Source organism: Phoca vitulina, unplaced genomic scaffold, assembly GCF_004348235.1.
Source record: "Phoca vitulina isolate PV1807 unplaced genomic scaffold, GSC_HSeal_1.0 scaffold1, whole genome shotgun sequence".
Classification (NCBI taxonomy): domain Eukaryota; kingdom Metazoa; phylum Chordata; class Mammalia; order Carnivora; family Phocidae; genus Phoca; species Phoca vitulina.
The window spans coordinates 9910383-9932133 of record NW_022589704.1 but is presented as its reverse complement, the minus strand read 5'-3'; the positions used below and the strand labels follow the sequence as shown (position 1 = coordinate 9932133).

Sequence of the window (21751 nt, the reverse complement as noted above, 5' to 3'; positions counted from 1 at the left end):
ACAGCTAGTTGCCCGGTGATATGTATTCTCCCCACATCCTTTGAGCAATAGCATTAGGAGTTTGTGCAGGGAACTGGGCCACCCAGTTCAAGAACCTGCCTCTCCTCAGTGACTCAGGGACAGGAATTGTGGCGCTTCTGTGACATACATCCACGAAGACTGAGCGAGTACTGCCCTGCCCATTCCCCCCCACATTCCCCCACCCCATGACAGTGGTGGCAGCCAGTCTGAATGCAGAGACAGAATCTGTGTGGTGAGGGTGTAGAATTGTCTTCTCAGGCCTGGACCAGCTACCTCTACACTGTAACATGAAAGAGAGATGAACTGGGGACTTGTTTAAGCCAATGTATTTGAGGTCTCTCTATACAAACAGATTATACTGTATTGTAATCAATATGGGTGTGCAAAGGAATCATACAAACTCCTTCCTCTGTGCCACCTCTGCCCCTCGACTCAGAAGGAATCACCATGTAGCTACTACTTCGTGTCACAGTCTCACAAAATACTAATTCCATCACTCCCTCCTCTCCTTCATCTTCCTTAGTATTCACAAAGCAGGGTTGACCATTAGAATGGCTCACCTATCAGACAGGGGAGGAGTGGAAGAGAACTGAGCACAAACCTAGGAAAAACACCTAATGTCATTCCTTTTATTATACAGGGATATACTAAATGTGCACATTAACAGGTAGGTATAATCTATAATTTAATTCTAACATTTTATTTATTCTGTGGATAGTGTAAGTTTCACATTACAGAAATAACTGCCCACAATATCTGTTCGTTAATTCCAAATGAGTGCTGCCTAATTAGTGGCTTTACTATTATACTAACATGAGTAACTAGGCCCAAGTGTCTACATGAGGGTAATGGGAGGTTCTACAGGCTCCACCACCAGATGTTCGAGTTCTCACCAGCTCTGAATTTGGGAGAGTTATTTACACCACTCATGTCTTGGATTCTTTCTCTCTGAAACAGAGATAATAACACTACCTATTTCCTGGGCTGGTGGTTATGATTAAAGGTCTTAATATGGGCCAAGCTCTTAGTGCAGTGCAAGCATGTGGTAAGGACTCTGTAAGGCATCATCGTTATCATCACCATCATCATCATCATCATCACCACCACCATCACCACCATCATCACCATCATCACCATCACATCACCATCATCATCATCATCATCATCATCACCACCATCACCACCGTCATCACCATCATCATCACCACCACCATCACCACCATCATCCCACCACCACCATCACCACCATCATCACCATCACCACCATCACATCACCATCATCATCATCATCATCACCATCATCATCATCACCATCATCACCATCATCATCACCACCACCATCACCATCATCATCATCACCATCATCATCATCATCACCACCACCATCACCATCACCACCACATTCATCACCACCACCATCACCATCACCACCACATTCATCACCATCACCATCATCACCACCACCACATCACCATCATCATCACTCCCATCATCATCATCACCACCACCCCATGATCTTCACCCCATCATTATCCTCACCACTGCTCCCATCATCATCACCCCCATGATTACTACCATCACCATCACCACCACCACCGCCCCATCATCAGCACCACTCCAATCATCATCACCACCATCACCCCATCACCATCACCACCATCAACACCCCCATCATCATCAACATCATCACTACCATTATCACCATCCTCATCATCATCACCCCCATCACCACCACCACCACCACCACTATGACCACCATCATCACTATGATCCACAGCAACATCAACAACCAACATCTACTTAAAGTGGGATCCTCAATGGAACTTAGAGTTGTGTGGGTCTGAGGAAATAGCTCTGGGAAAGTATGGTCCCGAGAAAACAGCAGTGCTGGGACGCAAGCATGTAGGTCATTTAGAGAGTCCCCTAACTCAGTTTCTGTGATGTCAAACTTTTTAAGTGGAACTTTTAAAAATCATTTCCACTTTTAAAAATTATTGCTAGAATTTAAAAATAGTGTCCAAACAAAAGTCATAATAATGTGACTTTTATTATCTACCCTTTTGAATAATTCATGCCTAGGTTCTACTTTAAAAAGCTAGGCTCTAGGCTACATTTAAAGTTGTAAAAGAAAAACATGTGAATAAATGAGGTATGGTTACACTTCATAGGATTAAAAGACATTTTTTTTAAAGTATAACCAGCAATTAATACAAGAAACACTTAATGGTATAAAATGGTATAAAAAAATTCAAATTATAAAATCTTTTTTGAAGCAAAATTTACAACTAGGCCTGTCAAACCTCTCCATGTGCCTATTTCTGCCATTAAGTAATCTCCATTTAGGGGGGGGGAAAAAACTCATTGCATATGAAAACCACGTCCTAATTGGACACATTTTTTAATGCCAGTTCCTGAACACCCATTGGTAGAACATGAAAATTAATTTGCACTTTTCTTTGAAATTTTGTTGGCTCACACAGAATATACGATTGAAATTCTTCATTTATTTAATCTTTTTCAGTGTCTATTTGATCGCCTTTTCACAATCAGTTAGAATTGTATCACTTAATCTTCCATTAGTACAGTTTCAACTCATCAAATACTAGTAAATCAATTGCTAAATTACTGTAGAACCCATATACAATTACCCACCACATCCCGTCATTAATACCCAGTGAATGCATTCTGATTATTGGCATTACTATGAATGCCAAAATAATTAATCACTTCTCTGGGTTGATGTGAGGGTAATGGGAGATTATAAATGTAGAGCTAATTGGGCTTCAGATGACTTTATAAACACTAGGGAGTCAGAGAACCAGGCCTTCAGACGAGCTAACATAAAAAGCTGTTGATTGACATGTTTACCTTCTGAGCTGTGGCAACCAGTGTGAACATGATCTTTCAACTGCCTTTGTCCTTTTGCATTCCTTTGCTCTGCTTTGATTGAAAATCCCACATTTACGTGGCCACCAAGAAGACGGTCTGTTACCTTCAAGGTCATATGAAAGAAGTTACCTGGATTTACGAGTGTTCAGTGAGAGTTCCGATTTGAGATGTGCTCACTTCTTGAATTATGCATAACAACTTTATCTTCCAGGGCATGTATTATTGTACTAAAAATAAAACTAGCCAATGTATTGTAGTGAAGCCTCAATGGTATGCCATGATTTGAAAGAAAAACAATTGGGAGGGATGGAGAGGTTGACTCAGATTCAGCCTGTCTGGTTGGGCTATTCCTAGCTCCTCTTAGTCTTGTCACCACAGGAACAGTCACACCCTCGACCTCAGTCCTCAAGATGCTCAGAGGTAGCCTTGCCTACCTGCTCCACTTCTGGAAGCTCTAGAAAGTTCTCTACCACTCAGCCCCTCTCCTATCTGACTCACAAACACCTACAGTCAGAGTCAGCTATAGAGTTTATTTAACAAACGGTTATGCTGGCTGCAGCCTGACCCAGTAAATGAGAATGTCTGGGGATGTGGCCAAAGACACCTATGGGTCCAACTACTGGCTATGTTGTCTTAAGGATGACTTCTTTTCTGCCAAGTTAAAATACATAGGATGAATGCGTTTACCAGTTCCTTCCCTTCAACAGTTCCTTCTTGCATGGATCTTAACGTGGCCTCCACAGCCTAGTGTGACTGATCCAGCCTACCTCTCCACTACATCTCCACCTCTCTCACCCTTGTTCTCAGAGTTCCAGCCTTGTGGCCCCGTTGCCGTTCTTCTGATATTATGCATTGTCTCCAGCCACAGGGCCTTTGCACATGCAGTTCCAGCCTTTTGCCTAGAAAGGTTTCCCCATTGTCTAGTTAATCTTTTAGCCTAATTATCTTTCTTCAAGATAGTGATCCCCACTGCCCCCAAGGTTATGTCAGATTTTTATTATCAACTAGAGTCACAGCACAGTGACTTATCACAGTGTGCTTATCACACTTGTAGTTTTCTATTTATTTGTGGAATCATTTATTACCTGTTGCCTCACTAAAACATCCGATCATGAGGGCAGGGATTTTTATTTGTTTTGTTCACAGTTCTATTGCCAGCGCTAAGCAGGCACCCAACTTAGTAGATGCTCAGTAAATATTTTGGGGAGGGAAGAAGAGAAGGAGGGTGGGAATGAGGGAAGACAAGTGTGGGGCCTGAGTGCGGCACCAGCAAATATGAGGATTCAAGAGGGACAGAGTAGCAAAGAGAAACAAGGAACCCAGAAAAGAAAGCTGGTAGTGACAGGAAGAAATTCCTCTGACCTCCTGCTTTAGCTAACAGCTTTGGTGGACAGAGTAATCACTACCAGCTCTGACCACGAAGCAAAGCAGTTTCAACCTCAGCCAGGAGCTGCCCTGAACCCAGAGCCCCAAGCCAACTTAGGAGGCAAGCCTCATTCTAAACCATGCCCTGTTCCAGACCCCAAACAATACCACCAGTCCTGCTCCGGGGCTTACCAAGAAAGAATGAATTACACACTGTCCCTGTTCCCAATCAGCTCTCTCTCTCAAAACTAAATTCTTTAATTCTATGTGACTGGCAGCTTAGTGGGCTGCAAAGGGTTTCCTTTATCTATCCAGAGCAGATTTTATTTATGCTTCAGTCTTTACAAAAGTCCCAGGAATGCTATCTGATCATCAATTCTTTCTGGGATACTCAGTGTAGGAAATTAAAAATCCTATCCATCTTCCTTACAACCTTGACTGCCCCAAATCCCAATCTGACTTTGTTTGAACAAATGGCCTTCAGTTGTGGAAAATCTAACAGGAATTACAATGTATGAGGCAGAGGCCCCAAAACAAAGAAACAAAGAAAAAGTGATCTGACACATCAAGTGGGTCCCAGTCTTTTCTAGCTTCCATTTATTTTTCTAAATTAACTTTACTGAGGTATAACTTACACACAATAAGGTACAGTGAGTTTTCACAAATGTAAAAACTCTAGTAACTGTCACCAAGGTCAAGATACAGAATATATTTTTCTTTAAGATTTATTTATTTCGGGGCACCTGGGTGGCTCAGGTCATGATCTCAGGGTCCTGGGATCGAGCTCCGCGTTGGGTTTCCTGCTCAGCTGCTTGAGATTCTCTCTCCCTCTGCCCCTCCCCCTGCCTGCGCTCACACACACTCTCTCTCTCTCTCTCAAAAAATAGATTTTATTTATTTATTTGAGAGAGAGAGGAAGAGAGTGGGGGGGAGGGCAAAGGAAGAGACTCTTCAAGCAGACTCCCCACTGAGCTGGGAGCCGACCTGGGGCTCGATCTCATGACCCTGAGATCACAACCTGAGCCAAAACCAAGAGTCACATGCCTAACCCTACTGAGCCACGCAGGCGCCCCTACAATATATTTTTCTTAATTGAAGTACAGCTGACATACAATATGTTAGCTTCAGGTGTGCAACGCAGGGATGCAACAGTTTTATACATTACTCGGTGCTCACAGTAAGTGTGGTCCCATCTGTCACCATACAATGTCATTACAGTATCACTGACTATACTCTCTATGCTGCGCTTTACATCCCTGTGACTTGTTTATTTTATAACTGGAAGTATGTACCTCTTAATCTCTTTCTCTTATTTTGCTCATCCCCTCTAGCTTCCATATCTAATGCTAATGGTAGACCCTGCCTTGGTAAAAAGGCTGCCTGCCCTCATGGAAGAAGAGCTGGCTTCCTCGTGTAAAATGCAAGCTTTGGGCTCAGGCGTTTAGTAGGAACCAATCACACTTAAATATTCTAAAGAAAATGCTCCTTAAAATACAATCATCCCAGTTGTAAAATGAATAAGTCACAGAGATGAAAAGTACAGCATGGGGAAGTAGAATCAATAACATTGAAGTTGAATCAATAATATTGAAATAACATTGTTTGGCGACAGAAAATAACTGCACTTACCGTGGCGAGCACGGCATAAAATACAGGATTGTTGAATCGCCATGCCGTGCACCTGAAACTACGATCACATTGTCTGTAGACTAAAATAATAAACATTTTTTAAGAAGGGAAAAATACAATGATCACATTAATAGAAAATTAATTCATGATTTTGCTGATTGTTTTTATTCATGAATATTAGCTGTGTACTATATCCTTCACATAAATACTAGCATTATTATATTATTATAGTTGGAAAACTCTAAAGATTGTTTTTTTCCAAACTAACTGTCCAATTTCATGTCTCCTTACATGCTCACACTCACCCCCTCCAAGCTATCTACCCTTTAATGCTCATCCACCTGTCAAGTCCTTTAAATCACATACGTGCATATCTATGACCATGTGCCTCTGTATGAGCAAATCTGTGTCTCTGTATGTGTATGTACACAAAGGGGCATCTGTGTGTGTGCACGTGCATACATACACACGTGCCCTGATGTGTGTATCTACGTACGATGGATGGACAGGTGTAGGCATGGGTATCTACATGTCTCCAAGACACATTCTATAAAATAAAATCAGATGCACAAAACCTAAAGCAAGCCTAAACCAAATGTTTCAGAAGGCTGTCATTGTCTTGAGAGAAATGTGTCCGATCAAGTTTTTTCTGTGCCACTGGATCTGTGACTCCAGATCCACACCTGGACGCTCAGTGGCAGGAGACTCTCACCACCTCTGTCTGCTGGTTTTTTGGTGGTTTTGCATAAGCAAGTTTGAGGTGGGTTTCCACACTTACGAAATAACCTCCCTCTGGTTACTTACCAGGAATTCACAATGTATTTAATATATACATTCGATTAGTGTTTATTGAATGCCTCCTTCCCCCAGGCATGGCATCAAGAGCTTGTAATACAAGACAAAACAGGCCAGACTTAGTCTCCTGCCCTCACCGTGCTTACATTCTAGAAGGTATATACATATTGTCTGTTAGAAAGGGATACGTTCTATGGGGGAAGAGGAGAGCAGAGCAAGGTGGTGTGGAGTACTGGAAGAGAAAGGGGAGAAAGGGGGCTGCAGCTCTATGAGAGGGTGGCCAGGACAGGTGACAAGTAAGCAAGGCCAAGAAGCAGGTAAGGGAGTGAGCCAGCAGGAGCGGGTGGCCGGTGCAAAGGAGCAGGGAGGATGCCTGGGGAGATCGAGAAGTGGTGGAAGTGGTGGGAGCAAGAGAGAGAATAGTAGGAGACCAAGGGGTCAGAGAATGAAGGGACAGACATATGAGGCCTCGTGGGACTTTCAGTCTTGGCTTCCAAGACTTGGCGGAGTCAAACAGGAGACCCTGGGGATTGTGAGCAGACCTGGGGTGTCATTATGGCCCAGCTGTGGGGGCAGGAGTAAGAGCAGGGAGTCCGGTCAGGAGATTCTGGCAATAACCCAGGAGAGAGGCTGGGGGCCAGGCGGGAGAGCAGGGCCATGCAGAGATGCAGTCAGATCCCGGGTACGTAGAAGTTGGAGCCAAAGGACTTCATGGTAAATGGATGTGGGAGAGGAAAGAAAAAAGTTCAAGAGTGATGCCAAGGTTTGGGGAGTGACTGGCAGGAGAAATGTCTCACCAGACCTGTGAAGGCCACCCTCAAAATGACCCTGCCTCTAAGATCCCCAACCTTGAAATTCCCCTCTCTGATTCGCTTTTCCGTCCCACGGCCTGCCACCACCACCTTCCTAGTCTCCCGACTCTGCCTGCTGGGCCCCCTCGCTTTCGCTCCCAGATGCCAGCCCAGCGTAAACATCATCAACGTGGTCATTCCCCAAAGCCCCTCCCCGCCTACTCCTTCTCACTGGGGAGCTCCCTTCCTTCCCAGAAGCTCCACTTCTAAGCTCCAAGGAGAAAGCCCTAGCTTTCCATCTGCAGCCACAGCCTCCGTCCTGAACTTGGGGTCTCCATTCCAAGGGCCTGCACAAGGCCCCAGACACAGCGAAACTGAATGCAGCTGCTCTTTTCAAAGAAAAGCCTTTCTTTCCAACAGAAATACCTCCCAGCTTGAAACTCTGATATCCGTCCCTTTTGACTCTGCCTGTCTCCTTGCTTCCCTGACACCCAATCACATCTAGAGAACTGACCTTCCCAATGTCCCTGGTACCCAGTGCCCTGCTTTCTGCTGCCACCGCCCGCCTCATTTGGGCTCTTCTCGCTCACCACCAAAATCTACTCCACAGTGCTCACCATATGATACCAGCACCCCTGCCCTTACCTACCTGTGCTCCCCCTCCTTTACAGTCTGGCCTCTACCTCCTGTCCTCTTCTGAATCTTCCGTGCCTCCCTTCTTGAAATCCACCGCTCCAGCCAAATTGATCTCCCTCCCACATCGTCGTTCACACCAATCCTCCTACCCTTGAATGTCTTTCCCTCTTTTACCTACTCCTCAGTTCAAGACCAAGCTCAAAATATACGAGTCTAAAGCCTGAACTTTCTGCTTGGTGATTATTCTTCCCTTCTGAGTTCATGTAGCTCTTAAATGAGACAATTCATCTGATATTTAATATACATTATCTTCTCTTTTACCCCTTGAAGTGCTCTTTATCATCTCGAAATCATTACTATCTAACAAGAGTAGCAATTACTTATTATATGAATATTTACACTCTTCTGACTTCCGCTTCTAAAGGGAAAGGACTCTTGCTTGCTGGGTCAGTTCCCAGGCAAGTTCTTTATAGTGGAGAACCCCAGGAATGGGCAAGACAGAAGAACTAAAAGCAAACAAATCCAAGAGACTACACTGATATATGGAACAAAGGGCCAGAAGAGCAAGAAGAAAAAGATGGGAAAAGCCTCAAAGCCTGGGTGGGTGTTGGGCTGAGATTTTGGCGAGTAGACATGGAGAGTGGGGGAGACAATTTCACAAAGCAAGCGCCAAACACATGGAGTCTATTAAGAGAGCAGCGAGGAGGAGAGAAGATCAGTAAGATTTTTGCTGCTTGATAGGAATGCATTCTTCCCACTGCTATTCGTGTTCTCTCAAAAAGATGAATAAAGATTCCAAGTGTTTTAATCCGTTATTGGCTACTAGACTGGGTTTATTTGATGTGACTTTATGAACAAGACTAAACTGTGGGACAATGAGAGTTATCTGGATTACATAATGAGTATGTCCTGTCTGCCTGGAGGCATTTTAAAATCTCTCAAATTCAGGAACTGGGATCTTATATTTCTTTGTAGCCCCAGGGCTAAGCACAATGCCTTAAAAGTGGCAATTTATCAATAAGCGTTGGTTGATGGTAAACAGGGATCTGGATGGACGAGCAGAGGATACAGATCCTGTTTTTTAACATGATAATGTTCCAGAGGCTGGCATCTGTTATTACTGATATAGCCAAACAGTATTTGTCAGTGTATTTATTTAAAGAGATTTTCCATTTGTCTACCAAGCAAATATAACTTTTGTAGGTCAAACTCACAATTACGCCATTAAAAGAGGACAACCATGAGCGCATTGCTCGTTAGGGATGTATGTGAATACCAAAAATATCATGGCATTCAAACCCAAATGTCAGAGAGAGCATTAGAGAAGAGAAAGCAAGGGAGATTTTTTGAAATGCAATCCTAATTATTTATATTCTTCACAAAAAACTAGACAATTTTCTCCTGCTGACATACCCTATTTTGGTCCATTTACTTGCTGCTCTCAGTTTTAGACCCAAGAGCTTTGTGAAAATCAACTGCAACTACTATGATCTTGTGTCAAAGTCAAATGATTATCTCTAAAGCATCCCTGATGGGTTTTCAAAATATTTGTCTTTTCTGGAAAATCCTTTGCCTCATTCTCAGAGAATAATTCTGACCTCATAAAAAGTCTACAATAAATGGAACTTAACTACCTCCCTTCAGCATATGGAAATGGGAAAGCAAAAGAACCTAAGAGAAGGAGATGGCAATGGAATCAGGGGTTACAGCCTTCTGGAATACAAAAGTTCTTTGCATAGCATTAAGCAGGAGAAATGTCACTAGAAGTTGACCATGTGTTAGAGAGCGTGACAACAGCAACCGCTATTCATTCCCCATCACCCCATCTGCCATTTTATATTGACTCAGATGTACAAACATAGTAATACAATGAAACCATCCCATTTACTAGGACTCTGATGTGCAAGCACTTTAAATATCTTCTGCTTAAAGAGATTTGTACCGTCTGGGGGCGCCTGGGTGGCTCAGTCGGTTAAGCGTCTGCCTTCAGCTCGGGTCATGACCCCAGGGTCCTGGGATTGAGTCTTGCATCGGGCTCCCTGCACAGCGGGGAGCCTGCTTCTCCCGCTCCCTCTGCTGCTCCCCCTGCTTGTGCTCTCTTTCTCCCCCTCTCTCTGTCAATAAATAAATAAAATATTTTCTAAAAAAAGAGATTTGTACTGTCCTTTCTCTGGAAACTGTTAATGACCATTTTTCTCCTTTGTGGAGATCGCTAAGTGTTTCAGATCACTAAGGAAGTTGCTAAGAGGTGTATCTAAAGACGAAGTTGGATACAGTTAACAGCACTAGCCACAAGTTGATTCAAGGGCAACAACACACTATTCCAAAGATAAACTGCTATAACTAAGAAAGTTAAGGACAATTTGATAATGTGTATCAAAGTTGTTATTAAAATATATAAACCCTTTGATCCAGCAAATTCTCCATCTGGAAATTTAACTCAAATAAATCATCAGAAAGGATACAAAGATGAGGTTATAATAGTGTTTGAAATTCAGTCTTAAAAGGCTAAAGAAATGAAGGAGCTAATTGTTTAACGATAGCATATTGATTAAATAAATTATAGTACACGGATTCAGTGGAACACTATATAGCCATTAAGAAGAATACGACAGATTTATACCTATTAACAAAAGAATGTCATGATGCATTAAGTTAAAAAGGCAAATAACCAAGCAGCATATGAATGTGTTCCTCTTTCCAAAAAAATATGAATATTATTTATATTTACATTATCTATTGTCATAGAGCCTTTTTAATTTTCAAAAGAGAGTAAATTGGAAAATTAACTTTCACTGAGAGAAAACCATAGTCCCAGGTTGAGCCCTGAGACTCAATCTCTTTCTTTCTCTCTTGCCCTCCTTCCCTCCTCATCCCCTCCCTCCCCCTTAGAATGAAGAAAAAGAGGTACACAAAGGAGGGGCAGAAATTTGGCTATAAACACAGCAATTCGTGAAATTACTTTCTTAGTTGAAATTTGCACTGACATAAGTTAAGAAAAGCTTTGACAGGGAACTGGTAAAGCCCTGAGAAGGTGTGTCTCTAAGTTAAAAGAAAAAAACACAGTTCAATCAAAGTCTATGGATTAGATTTGGGTTAAAACTAATACCGGTTAAGGAATAAGGTATTTCTTTTCAGAATTAACAAGAAATTCTTTAAAATATAAAAATAATTTTCCTTATTACTTAATTTTGCCAAAGTAATCTATAAGTAAAATGAACTACTTTCATTTTTTAAATAAAAGGCTAAGGCAGAGGGGCACCTGGGTGGCTCAGTTGGTTAAGCAACTGCCTTCACCTCAGCTCATGATCCTGGAGTCCCAGGATCCAGTCCCGCATCGGGCTCCCTGCTCAGCAGGGAGCCTGCTTCTCCCTCTGACCCTGCCGCCCCCTCTCATGTGCTCTCTCTCTCTCTCTCAAATAAATAAAATCTTAAAAAAAAAAAAAAAGGCTGAGGGAGAGGGAGAGACAATGCGACAGAATGGAGAGGGAGAAAGGGAAAATTTATGATTATGAAGACATACCTTGAGTTTGCTTCTCGAAACCAAGCCAGCCCCTCCACCTGATGCCTCAGGCCCACACAGGAGAATTACCCCGCAGTCTCTTTGTTCTCCTAAATTCTGAAACTGGTGCTCGAAATCTACAGAAGCAGCTTTCTAACTTACAGTCATGATGAAAGGCATGGACCCTGACTGGTTCTACTCTATCCTATGGTTGTCCTTTACTTCCCGATTAGTTCCTAGAATTTGCACAAATTATGGTGTGTGAAAGAATGACCTGAGGAGCTTGCAGAAGACTCTGATGTGGAACAGCCAGCTCTGAGAGTAGACCAGCAAGCTGCCTTCCACAAAGCCTGATTCCAGACTGTCCTGAAGGGTAAGAGAAACATCTTGTTCTTCGCTCACCTGCCCCAATGCCAACACAGCTGGGGCAACTGACGCTCAGTATTGGCCTGGGGAACCTCAGACATCACCTCTAGGGACCATGCATGTCCACAATGGAATGTGTTTTTGTTAACAAGGCTTAGTTTATCACCACAATCAATAGGTACCAATACACAAATGATGCTGATCATGACAGTTTTTAGGAAAATAAGAGCAAGGCATTGAAGTGCAAGGCCAGCGAACAAAAAATTCTAATATTCATTACCAGTAATAAAAAGATCAAAAAGAATAATCATGATTGCTAATAACATAGAAATGTGGTTTTGATTTAAGTAAAATTTAATTTAATAGAAATCTCCCAACTAGACAAATAGGAACTATAAGAATTTTATCCCAATTATGCTGTTCAGGGCAGTCTTATACTTATACTTATACTCTACTTCTGTTCCAACTATTGCTCTTTATTTAAACTTTTCCAAGTTTCTTCTCTCTATTTCAGGGAGTTCAAAAGACCATATTCAACTGTGGTTTTAAGGTGACCATGAAAAAGTGAGACATTTGCATTTTCTTTATTAAATCTTAAGGTCTTAGCAAAAGAAGATGTTAATGATTCCATAGCATGTATCCTTTCCAAATTTTCTTTGACTATTTTACCCCAGGCTTCAGAGCAAGACATCTTAAAGGACAAAATATAAAATGTAGCATCCCCAAAAGAATGATGGAAAGTTTTGCTATCTTTCTTTCTTTCTTTTTTCTTTTTTGGTATTTGATCTTCAAGTACTTTTAAGGTAACAAAGGGGGGAAAGTTTAAATGTCTTGGGGTGGGTTGAAAAATCTACAAAGAATTCTTAAGACTGACATTTGCAATTAGAAATTTTCCTCACACAGCATTTACTGAGCAGAATAACTGTTACGTATGAACAAAACATAATCACTCAGGTGGCTACCATATGGCCATCACGGTCTAAGGAGCTATGATATGGTCCCTTTTCTCTAGAAATTTACAGTCTAATTAAAGATATAAAATCAACATACAAAAAAAAAAAAAAGAGGATAGAGAACGTTCAGATGCTACATTGTGAGATGTTGACTGACAACAGAATTATCAGAAGGAAAAGTAAGGCTTAGCTGGTAAAGCAAAAATGTCATGAGTTAGAAGAAGCAGAAGGAGACAGAGCTAGGCAAAAATGATACCAGAGACAAGATAATATAGAGATAAGAACAAACAGAAATGTGCAGGGCTGGGTAAGATGAACATCTGAAAAGGGTGACCAGCAATTCAAACCACAGGATTCAGAGGCGGGGAAAAAAAAACAGCCCCACTCTGGGCTGGCATCAGGACATAAGAGCTAGGAAGAACTTCTGGGAGTATCAAGAAGACAGACGGGTTTCAGACCACAGGGATGAGACCTATCATGGAACAGGAGTCAGAAGGGGTGGCAATGGTGAAGGGATTACTCGGGACAGTGGGACCTTATGCTTGCAAGAAATCAGATTTCACTCGGGAAGCTAGAGGAGGCTCAGTGCCCGTGGGCTGAGAGAGGAAGGTTCCAGCTCACTGCACAGCCAAAGAGCCAGAGACCCCAGAAACCCAGATTTAGATGACAAGGTGTATATTCGATCCACCTTCACAAATAGGAGCTAGTAAAATATCGCTTGTTTGGGGTGCCTGGGTGCCTGGGTGGGTCAGTCGGTTAAGTATCTGCCTTTGGCTCAGGTCATGATCCCAGGGTCCTGTTATCGAGTCCCGCATGGGGCTCCCTGCTCAGCCCGGAGTCTGCTTCTCCCTCTCCATCTGCCCCTCTCTCTGCTTGTGTTCTCTGTCTCTCTCTCTCTGCGTCAAATAAATAGATAAAATCTTAAAAAAAAAAAAAATTGCTTGTTTGAGAATGACCTGCCGAGGGTCTAAAGAAAGGAAGCCTGAAGACTTCATGCAAGTAAGCAAGGTCTGATACTGCAAGAACGCAGGAATAATTTTAGAAACTAGTCTGATAGCAACCTACAAACGGGAATGATGAGTTACAGTATTTCCGAGAATCAAATTCTACTTTGCTGGGTCAGAGCTAGGATGCAAATACCCATCATTATTCTAATAGTCCTAAAACACATCATAATCACAAAGGTGTTATCAAGGTACAGTAAAAGAATATACTGAAATTTTAAGTGCCCCAACAAATATCTTATTTCTTCATAGCCTAATTTATTCCATAAGATCTGAGGAGCTCACAGAAAATGCATACCATTAAATAGTGAAGTACAAATTAAAATGGACATCAGAGCCTGGAAAAATATAACTTAAAGAGTGTGTGGAAGAGAGATAAGCAGGCCATAAAATCTTCACAGTTGTAAGAGGTGAATTACCAATTTGGTTCTGCATCTCCCAGTGGCCTTTCTGACAAGTAAGAGGAAAACGTATGCTAAGCATTTTTTACTCCACTTGGGAGTCCTTCCTTCTGACAAGTCCTGGTCTAGACCTGGCCTCTTGCTCGTCACACCCCTTCCCTGACACCCTGGGTCTTCCACAGGGAGCCAGATGCTGGAGCCACGTGGTCTTCACGGCCAGGGGCCAGTCATGCAGAGCTGGAAGCTAGCCACTCACAAGATGGAGAAGCCTAGCAGATGGAGAGGGGCAGTGTCTGGCCTATGTATCTCCTAGCTACTTTGAACTCCTGAGAAACAAAAGAATCCATCAAGAAATGGCTGGGATAAAGCAAGACCTCTGTCTAGAGATCTGATGTCTAAATGACTAAAACAGGCACATGCAGAAAAGTTAATACTGGACACTATGCATGACTTTGGGAAGCTCTCCAGCCAAACTATGATGGTTAAGAAATCTCCTGTCCCTCCTTTCCTATTGGAACTTTTCCCGTTTGAATACTGCCCACCACCCTTACCCTAACTGGTGTGGTCCTCATGGTGTCTCCTGTCTTGTTGGGACACATTCCCCCAAATCGTTCTCTTCATCAAACTTACAGGATGAAACATCCCAGCTCTGGCTGACTTGCTTTCGAAACTTACATTTTAAAGGTCAAGGCTCACAGGAAGAGTTTACCCAGAGCAAGGAGAGAGAGAGAGAGAGAGTGAGTTCAGGAATAAGAAAATAGAGCTTTATTGAAGGATTCCAAAGGACTACCTGGAAATCACATCAAAGACTAGAAGTTCCCTCTTTTGCCCGTTGAAGATAAACAGAGAACCCAGGAAATAAAATTCATACCTGGAGCACTTTATATAAATGTGTTCATATCCAAGATGAGAGGCAGTTGGAGGAATGGATGGGAGAATCTGTCACACGCATGCTGAAATTAAATTCTATTTCCAGTTGTGATGGCCATTAATCAATTTCTAGAACTGTCATTAAATTATCTTAATGACACAGATTCCCGTGCCACCAAAATGCCACACACTGCACTTTGTACATCCAAGGAGACCGCTTTGCCTGTCCTACCTCCCCCTGGCAGTTAGCCGCACCTTCCTCTGAATCCTGGGCCCCTTTGGCGCATCCCTTGTGTATAGCACTTGTCTCTGTCTTTGTCGCCCCATTCACTCACTCAGAGACCACACCGAAGTCATCTTTGCATTTCCAGGCTGGCACCGTGCTTGGGAAATGCGAGGCATGCAATGTGAAGTTTCTAAACTAACGCAGAACTGAGCGTTTCCCACAGCTCTGCTGCCTACAAGTGTAAGTAAATAAAAGTAGGTTAAGTTCCCTGATATGGGGACATGGGAAGGAGGTACATCTGCCAAAAGAAACGACACTAAATGAGCAGAGAATGTTGAAAAGCATATGTATTCTCACATGATCACGTGCATAGCTTAAAGTGGAGGTTCTAAAATTTGGGGACTCGGATATCTTTGAGAATCCAGTGAACTTTTGGCCACAAACACATAAAAGTCTCCAGTGCAGGATATTCGTGGGATTCTCGAAAAGTGACCTTTGAACCCCACGGCCGCCATAAAATCGTGGTCCAACTGAGCCCAGATTAGGAACTTCTGCCTAGGAATAAAGCATCAGTTGGTTGTGTTTTAAAAATTCTGTTATTTTTTTTTTTTAAAGTCAGTATAAACTGTTAGACTACAAAAGACTTTATCTCCAAGGAAACATCGTGATGCCAGTGAGGATAAATCTATCGGTTAAGTCCGTAATGATCTAAACCCTGAGGCTGTGAAGGGTCACCGCACCAGTGAAGCTTCTTACCAAAGGAAAAGAAAAGTCTCAACCTTCATTGCACCTGCTAAAGTGCTGCGTTATGCCTCCTTATTTGTCAAGAGAAGAAAATAAAGAGAACGCACTGCTTTAGAAATCATTTTGCAAGACAAGAATCTTTTTAAGCTGAAAATATAGAATCAAGGCAACTTAAAAAGCTCTACAGCTCCCAGGAAGCAGAAAAGGGTCATAGGCAGAATGGGAAAATTTCTAATCTAGTTAAGACATCCATTACAAAGACACGGAAGTCATTATTTCTAGGGTTCTGCAGCTAATTTAGTAGCTGTAATCCTGCAGAAGCGAGCCCAGCTCCTACAAGGGCATTGCTATGAGCTACATGCTACACAACTCATTTCTTTGTGAAGTTAAAGCAGATCTCAAGCCCTAAGAGCAGCTTTTTCGTAGGTCGCAAATGAAATATCACCGGTGCGGATTAAACATAAAAATGCACTTATTTTTATGAGATCAATTAGACGTTAAAAATGTACTAAAAATTGCAAGAAAGGATGATACAAAGGCGGTGAATGGTGATAGGAAAAAATCGTGGCTTAGAGGCAGGAGAAGAGAATGAGGGAAGACAGAAAGGTAAATATGAGCAGCTAGACGACCGTCAGGAAAGAATGGAGAAGAGAATGAGCTAGATCAAAGCAAAAATAATTTCGAAGATGAGGAAAGAAAGAAAATAGCAGATCGAGGTGACAACAGATATGGATTATAAAAGAGAGAAGTATGAAGGAAAATGCGGGGTTTCTCTGAGCAGGCAGGTCAACAAAAGTATGGGTAAAGCAGACATGCCTCCGCCTGGGTTTTCTGATCAAAAGAAGAACCATGAGAATATTCCAGGGTTGTCTGTGTGTCTGGAAGAATTTATGAGAATCTAAGAGGATTTGAGAATCCAGGTAGACTAGAATTTTGGGCTGGCCACTTTTCTCCTAAAACACTCCAAATCAGGAGGGTTTAAATGAGGTCTTGGAGAGGAACCAATGTGGGGGGTTGCTGACACTTGGAGAAGATGGGGAAGGGGGAGGTCCAGGTGGGGAGGGGACAGGCAGTGGGTGGACAGAGTTCACCAAGGAGAAGTACTGGGAGGTATGCCTAGAGGCAGGTGACCAGAGAAAGAAAAGCCTAGAAAAGGAGTTCAACGGGGTTTTCTCCCTGAGGAAATGTTCTCACACAGAGGCTCATCCCTGACAGTGTCTATCAGAGCAATGTGTCCAAGCAACTCCAAGTAAAAAAAGAAAAAAAATACCTCACATAAGATAGGCAACTGCTTGTCACGGAAATGCAACTGGAACCATGCATCCTTCCCATCTAGGGACAGGAACCACTGGGCGGATAAATCACTCAGGGGGCTCACGTTCCTAGCCACGGAGCAGACAACACTACAGAAAGGTCGATTTAGTTACGGACCTCAAAACAGTGCATAAAGCAAGTAACATAGCTGAAAGAAGCCTATTTAGGAAAAGCCGAGGGGATGATGAAGGAGAAGGCAGGAGTGTCGCAACTGGATGACAACACAGGGGGAAAGGGGCGGACGCACTGAGGCACAGAAGGAAGAGTTACACACTTCGTGAAATATTTTATCATTTCTTTCTTTCTATGAAAGACTATAAATATTCATAAGGCAATGGTAATGAAGGGAAACTGTTTTTAAAAATCCAATGGAGTGTCACTGAAATAGGTCAAATACAAGTACATTATCATCATCTGGAACATGCAGAACATTCACAGGCTCTTGGCAATAAATTTTTAAAAGAATATTTGTATAAAGCAGGCGACAGTGACCAAGTTTATCTCCCAAAGACACAGAAGGGACTCCTCTGTTCTGTTGCATAGAAATATTAAAATACCTTTGGTCATCGTGTATGTGGAACCCATAGAGAAGGAAGGGCACAGAGAGGGGACAGTCAATTCCCGCAAGTGCCTTTCTTTCTAGAAAGGAGCGGAAGTGATTAAAACACAGCACCACGACTCTGGAACTTTACAGTCCCTTTGGCGTGGAAGATTCCTCCCACCCGCGCTGGCCTCCCTTCATTCATCTGTCAAATGAAGGCTGTTGTACTGTGCAGAACAGTCTTTTGGTTCTGAGCTAAACTGTATTCATGTCCAGAGAGCCCAGGTTTGTAAAAAGGAATCATTTTAAGAAGCTGCCTTTTAAAAAAAAAAATTTAACAAAAAGAGCATGAAGCGTATGTCAATGTAGTGAGCATAAGATGTCCACAATGGTTATAAAAGATAAATCTCGTTTCTTTGAGATAAAAGACCTCGTAAAGGAAGTCGGTGTGGCAATGTCTGGCTGTAGCCAATCTTGCATTGGGAGGAAGCTAGCCATTCTTCCCCAGAAGGAGCCTGTGACGAGACTGTCCCCTACCCTGAAAAAGAGTAACACTAAAAGATTGTGCGCTCCAATACAAAGCTGCAAAAAACACTTAAAATTTTCAACTTAGGAAATTTAAAAAGACATCAGATCACAAATTTTCCAAATGAGAAATAATGGGTTAGAGAAAGAAAGGATGTTACTCAAAATCGTTGTCTCCTCGTCATACCCTGAATATAATTTTTGAGAAAAAAATTCCTTAGTTATTAATATATCAAATTAAATTTCTAAAAATTATTCCTCCGAGGAGCAATACATTTGAACCCAATATACATTTTTTTCCATGAAATTTTTTTTGTTAGCAAAACGAGCGCAAATTCTGTTGGAGTTCATAAAATTCCTTGTATCTCAAGAGTATAAAATTATATCAATGCCAGAAAATCCTTCTTTCTTGATCTCCCTCTTTACCCCCAACATCAGTCTGAAGCTGTAAGTTATGTTACAACCAAATGTAATATCAAACATAAGCTAACATTTCAAATGGATATCCTCTGGTGACACTAATGACATTTTAAAGACTGGTGAGAGCATATACATTCTTGCTAAATGTTAGCTCCATGTCCAGGACAGTTTAACCCACTAAAAAAGGAAAATTTAAAAAAATCAATACAAAATAAAATTGAAGCTATTTACCAAAATATACAAGCTATATCCTTGTAGATAAATTGTTACAACAGACATGGAAGTAAATAATAGTTACTTGCAATGTTTGGGGGAATAAAATTTAGATTTGACTTGGACAATCTTAAATCACGTTGGTAATCCAATATCCATCCGAACAGACACACACCAGTCTGAAGTTAAATACCCTACCCTCTTTTTCCCATATGTCCATCCCCTACCCTGATTTCTCCACCCAATAAAATCTCTGCTCCCCCCAACCCACTCCACAGTGGGATTTCCAACAATTGAGAAATGGCCTTCTTATCAGAGAAGGGTCGGTCAAGTATAAATACAATACAAATTATATAAAACTGAGCATTTCCTTTTATCAGTTCATCTAAGTTATGATATTTGCATCAAATATGTATCTTAGAGAGTGTGTCTTGCTGTATACTTTCCATTTAATTTAGCAAAATATTTAGATTTAGTGTATCTCAGGAAAAAACAAAGGAAGTCCCCTAAGTAGCCTGGAATCATCCTGAATATTTGTAATGTACACTTGCACATCCATCATCACACTGAAACCTCACAACACCCCTGAGAAACGAATGCTGAGTCTGCCCCCCTCCAGGGGAGGACTGTTGGAATATATGAGCAGACAGGAGAAGGCATTAACAGCCGGATGCAGGGGGCTACCTGGAGGGCACAGGACCGGGATGGATGGAGTCTGAACTTGAGCTTGTGTCTCTGAGTTGAGGCTGCCTGAGCAACAAGCTCTAAGAAAGCAGCTGATGATATGGGCCTGCTTAGGGGCTGGAGTTACAAGTTCCAACCCCCAAAATGTTCTGTGCTGGGGGAGGGATGAAGACAACGCAGGATGCCGTCACAATGCCAACCAGGGGAAGGGTCCTCTGGTAACTGCCCAGGTGTAGCCCTTGGGAGGAGCAGGGGACAGTGGGGGTGGGGGTGTCTCGCTTTATGAAGGCCATTTCTACTCCAGGACAGAGGAATTTGAAGACAGCTAATTGAGCATGTGGTAGTGTAGTGACGAATAAACTGCAGATTTAAGTATATTCGGGAAAGTGAAAAGTCAAAAGGGAGGGAAGGGTGTGGGGAAGAGGAGCCCCAAAAGGAGTTGTAATCCTCAAGTTACTTGTGAGTCGGAGGCTCAGTGTAGCAAATCGCTTCTGAGGTGCTATGCCCAGGGTCCTAGGTCAGGCCTAACTCAGCTGAGAACAGGGTTTTTCTGAGAGACCAACATTCAGGGCCTCCAGTTGCGCACAAGTCCTAGAGAAAGCAGACTAGAGTCAAAAAGAAAGCAGACTCGAGCTTTAAGTACCAATGGTCACACATCCATGTCGCTTTGTCCGGAGCTGGGACACAGTCTCAGGATTTCAGAGCACATGCTTTGTCCACACTGAGTGAATTTTAGAAATCAATTTTGATCATAAGTAAAACCTCACCTAAAATGGAGGAGACAGTGTTGATGTCTAGAATTCCGATTATCTGAGCAAAACGCCCTCCCCGCCTTCTCTAAACACCAAATCAAGGTTGGGCGGAAGCAGGTGTGTTGTCGGGTAGACTTCCATAACTCACCGATGAAGTGGTTGTGCCCTAAGGCGAGCATCTCCTCCAAGAGGACCAGGCCCCCGGGGGCCTGGAGGAGAGTCACACTCCGTCCATCGATGAGGGAGCACTGTTGGAATCCCGTGGCCGTGACCTTCCACAGCAAAATCAGCGAGGCGGTAGCATCTTGCCGAATTCTGAAAACAGGAATGGAGTGAACCAGAAGTCCCTTTCAGAAAAATTCATTTTAGGACTAGTCCGTCAAATTTATAAATAAAAATAAAATGACATGTGCATCCACCAAGGTCTCGGGAAATCGTTACAAAGGTCTGTCTCCCACTTGCTTAAAAATAGACCACGAGATCATGAATAGATGATTCACCTTTGCGTAACAATTGTAATCAATAATAAAAGGGCATCTTGAGTTCTTTTAGAGACAAATCCTTCTGCATCCACACAGGATGGAGCCCTGCTTGAATTTACTATAAATGTGTCACGCATCCCCAAACAGCCCCTGAGTTGTGCTGCCCACATGAGCGACAGTATGTCACGACCCATGCTTCGGGCTTCTCTTGGCCTTTTTCTTGCTTCCGGGGTAAAATCAAAGAATGGGATGCTAGAAAGCAAGTCAGCCTTGGCCTCAGTCCCCCTTTCAAGCTCAAACTCAGAGCTATGGTCCCTCCCCAAGAACGTTCTGTCCCAGCTCCCAGCCTTTGTCCACTCGTGCGCCTGGTTCACGTGCCATTCTGCAACGCTTAGCCCGCAGGTCACCTCTTCTCTGAGACCCTCCCTGACCGTCTTCCCAGCACCCAGCAGCCACCCCTCCCCTCGTCCGTGCTCCTGGAGAAGCAGGTCTCCACCTGTGGGAGAAGATCAGCGTACTCGGCGTGCAGAGCTCCTGGCTTGCAGCAGGGTGTTCAATCGGGGTTTGCTAAAAGGTTGAATTCATGAATAAATGAAAGTCTCAGGGGCTAGCAACCCTTACAAGTGAA

At 42.7% G+C, this 21751-nt stretch overlaps 1 protein-coding gene across 1 annotated transcript in view; it reads right to left on the bottom strand.

Moving 5' to 3' along the window:
• Positions 1-21751, bottom strand: part of DNER (delta/notch like EGF repeat containing) — a 300110-nt gene that overhangs the window by 145778 nt on the left and 132581 nt on the right. Inside the window, exon 4 of the mRNA XM_032400554.1 lies at positions 20790-20956. Within this exon, the coding sequence (XP_032256445.1) occupies positions 20790-20956 (167 nt within the window). The remainder of the gene's footprint in view (positions 1-20789; positions 20957-21751) is intronic.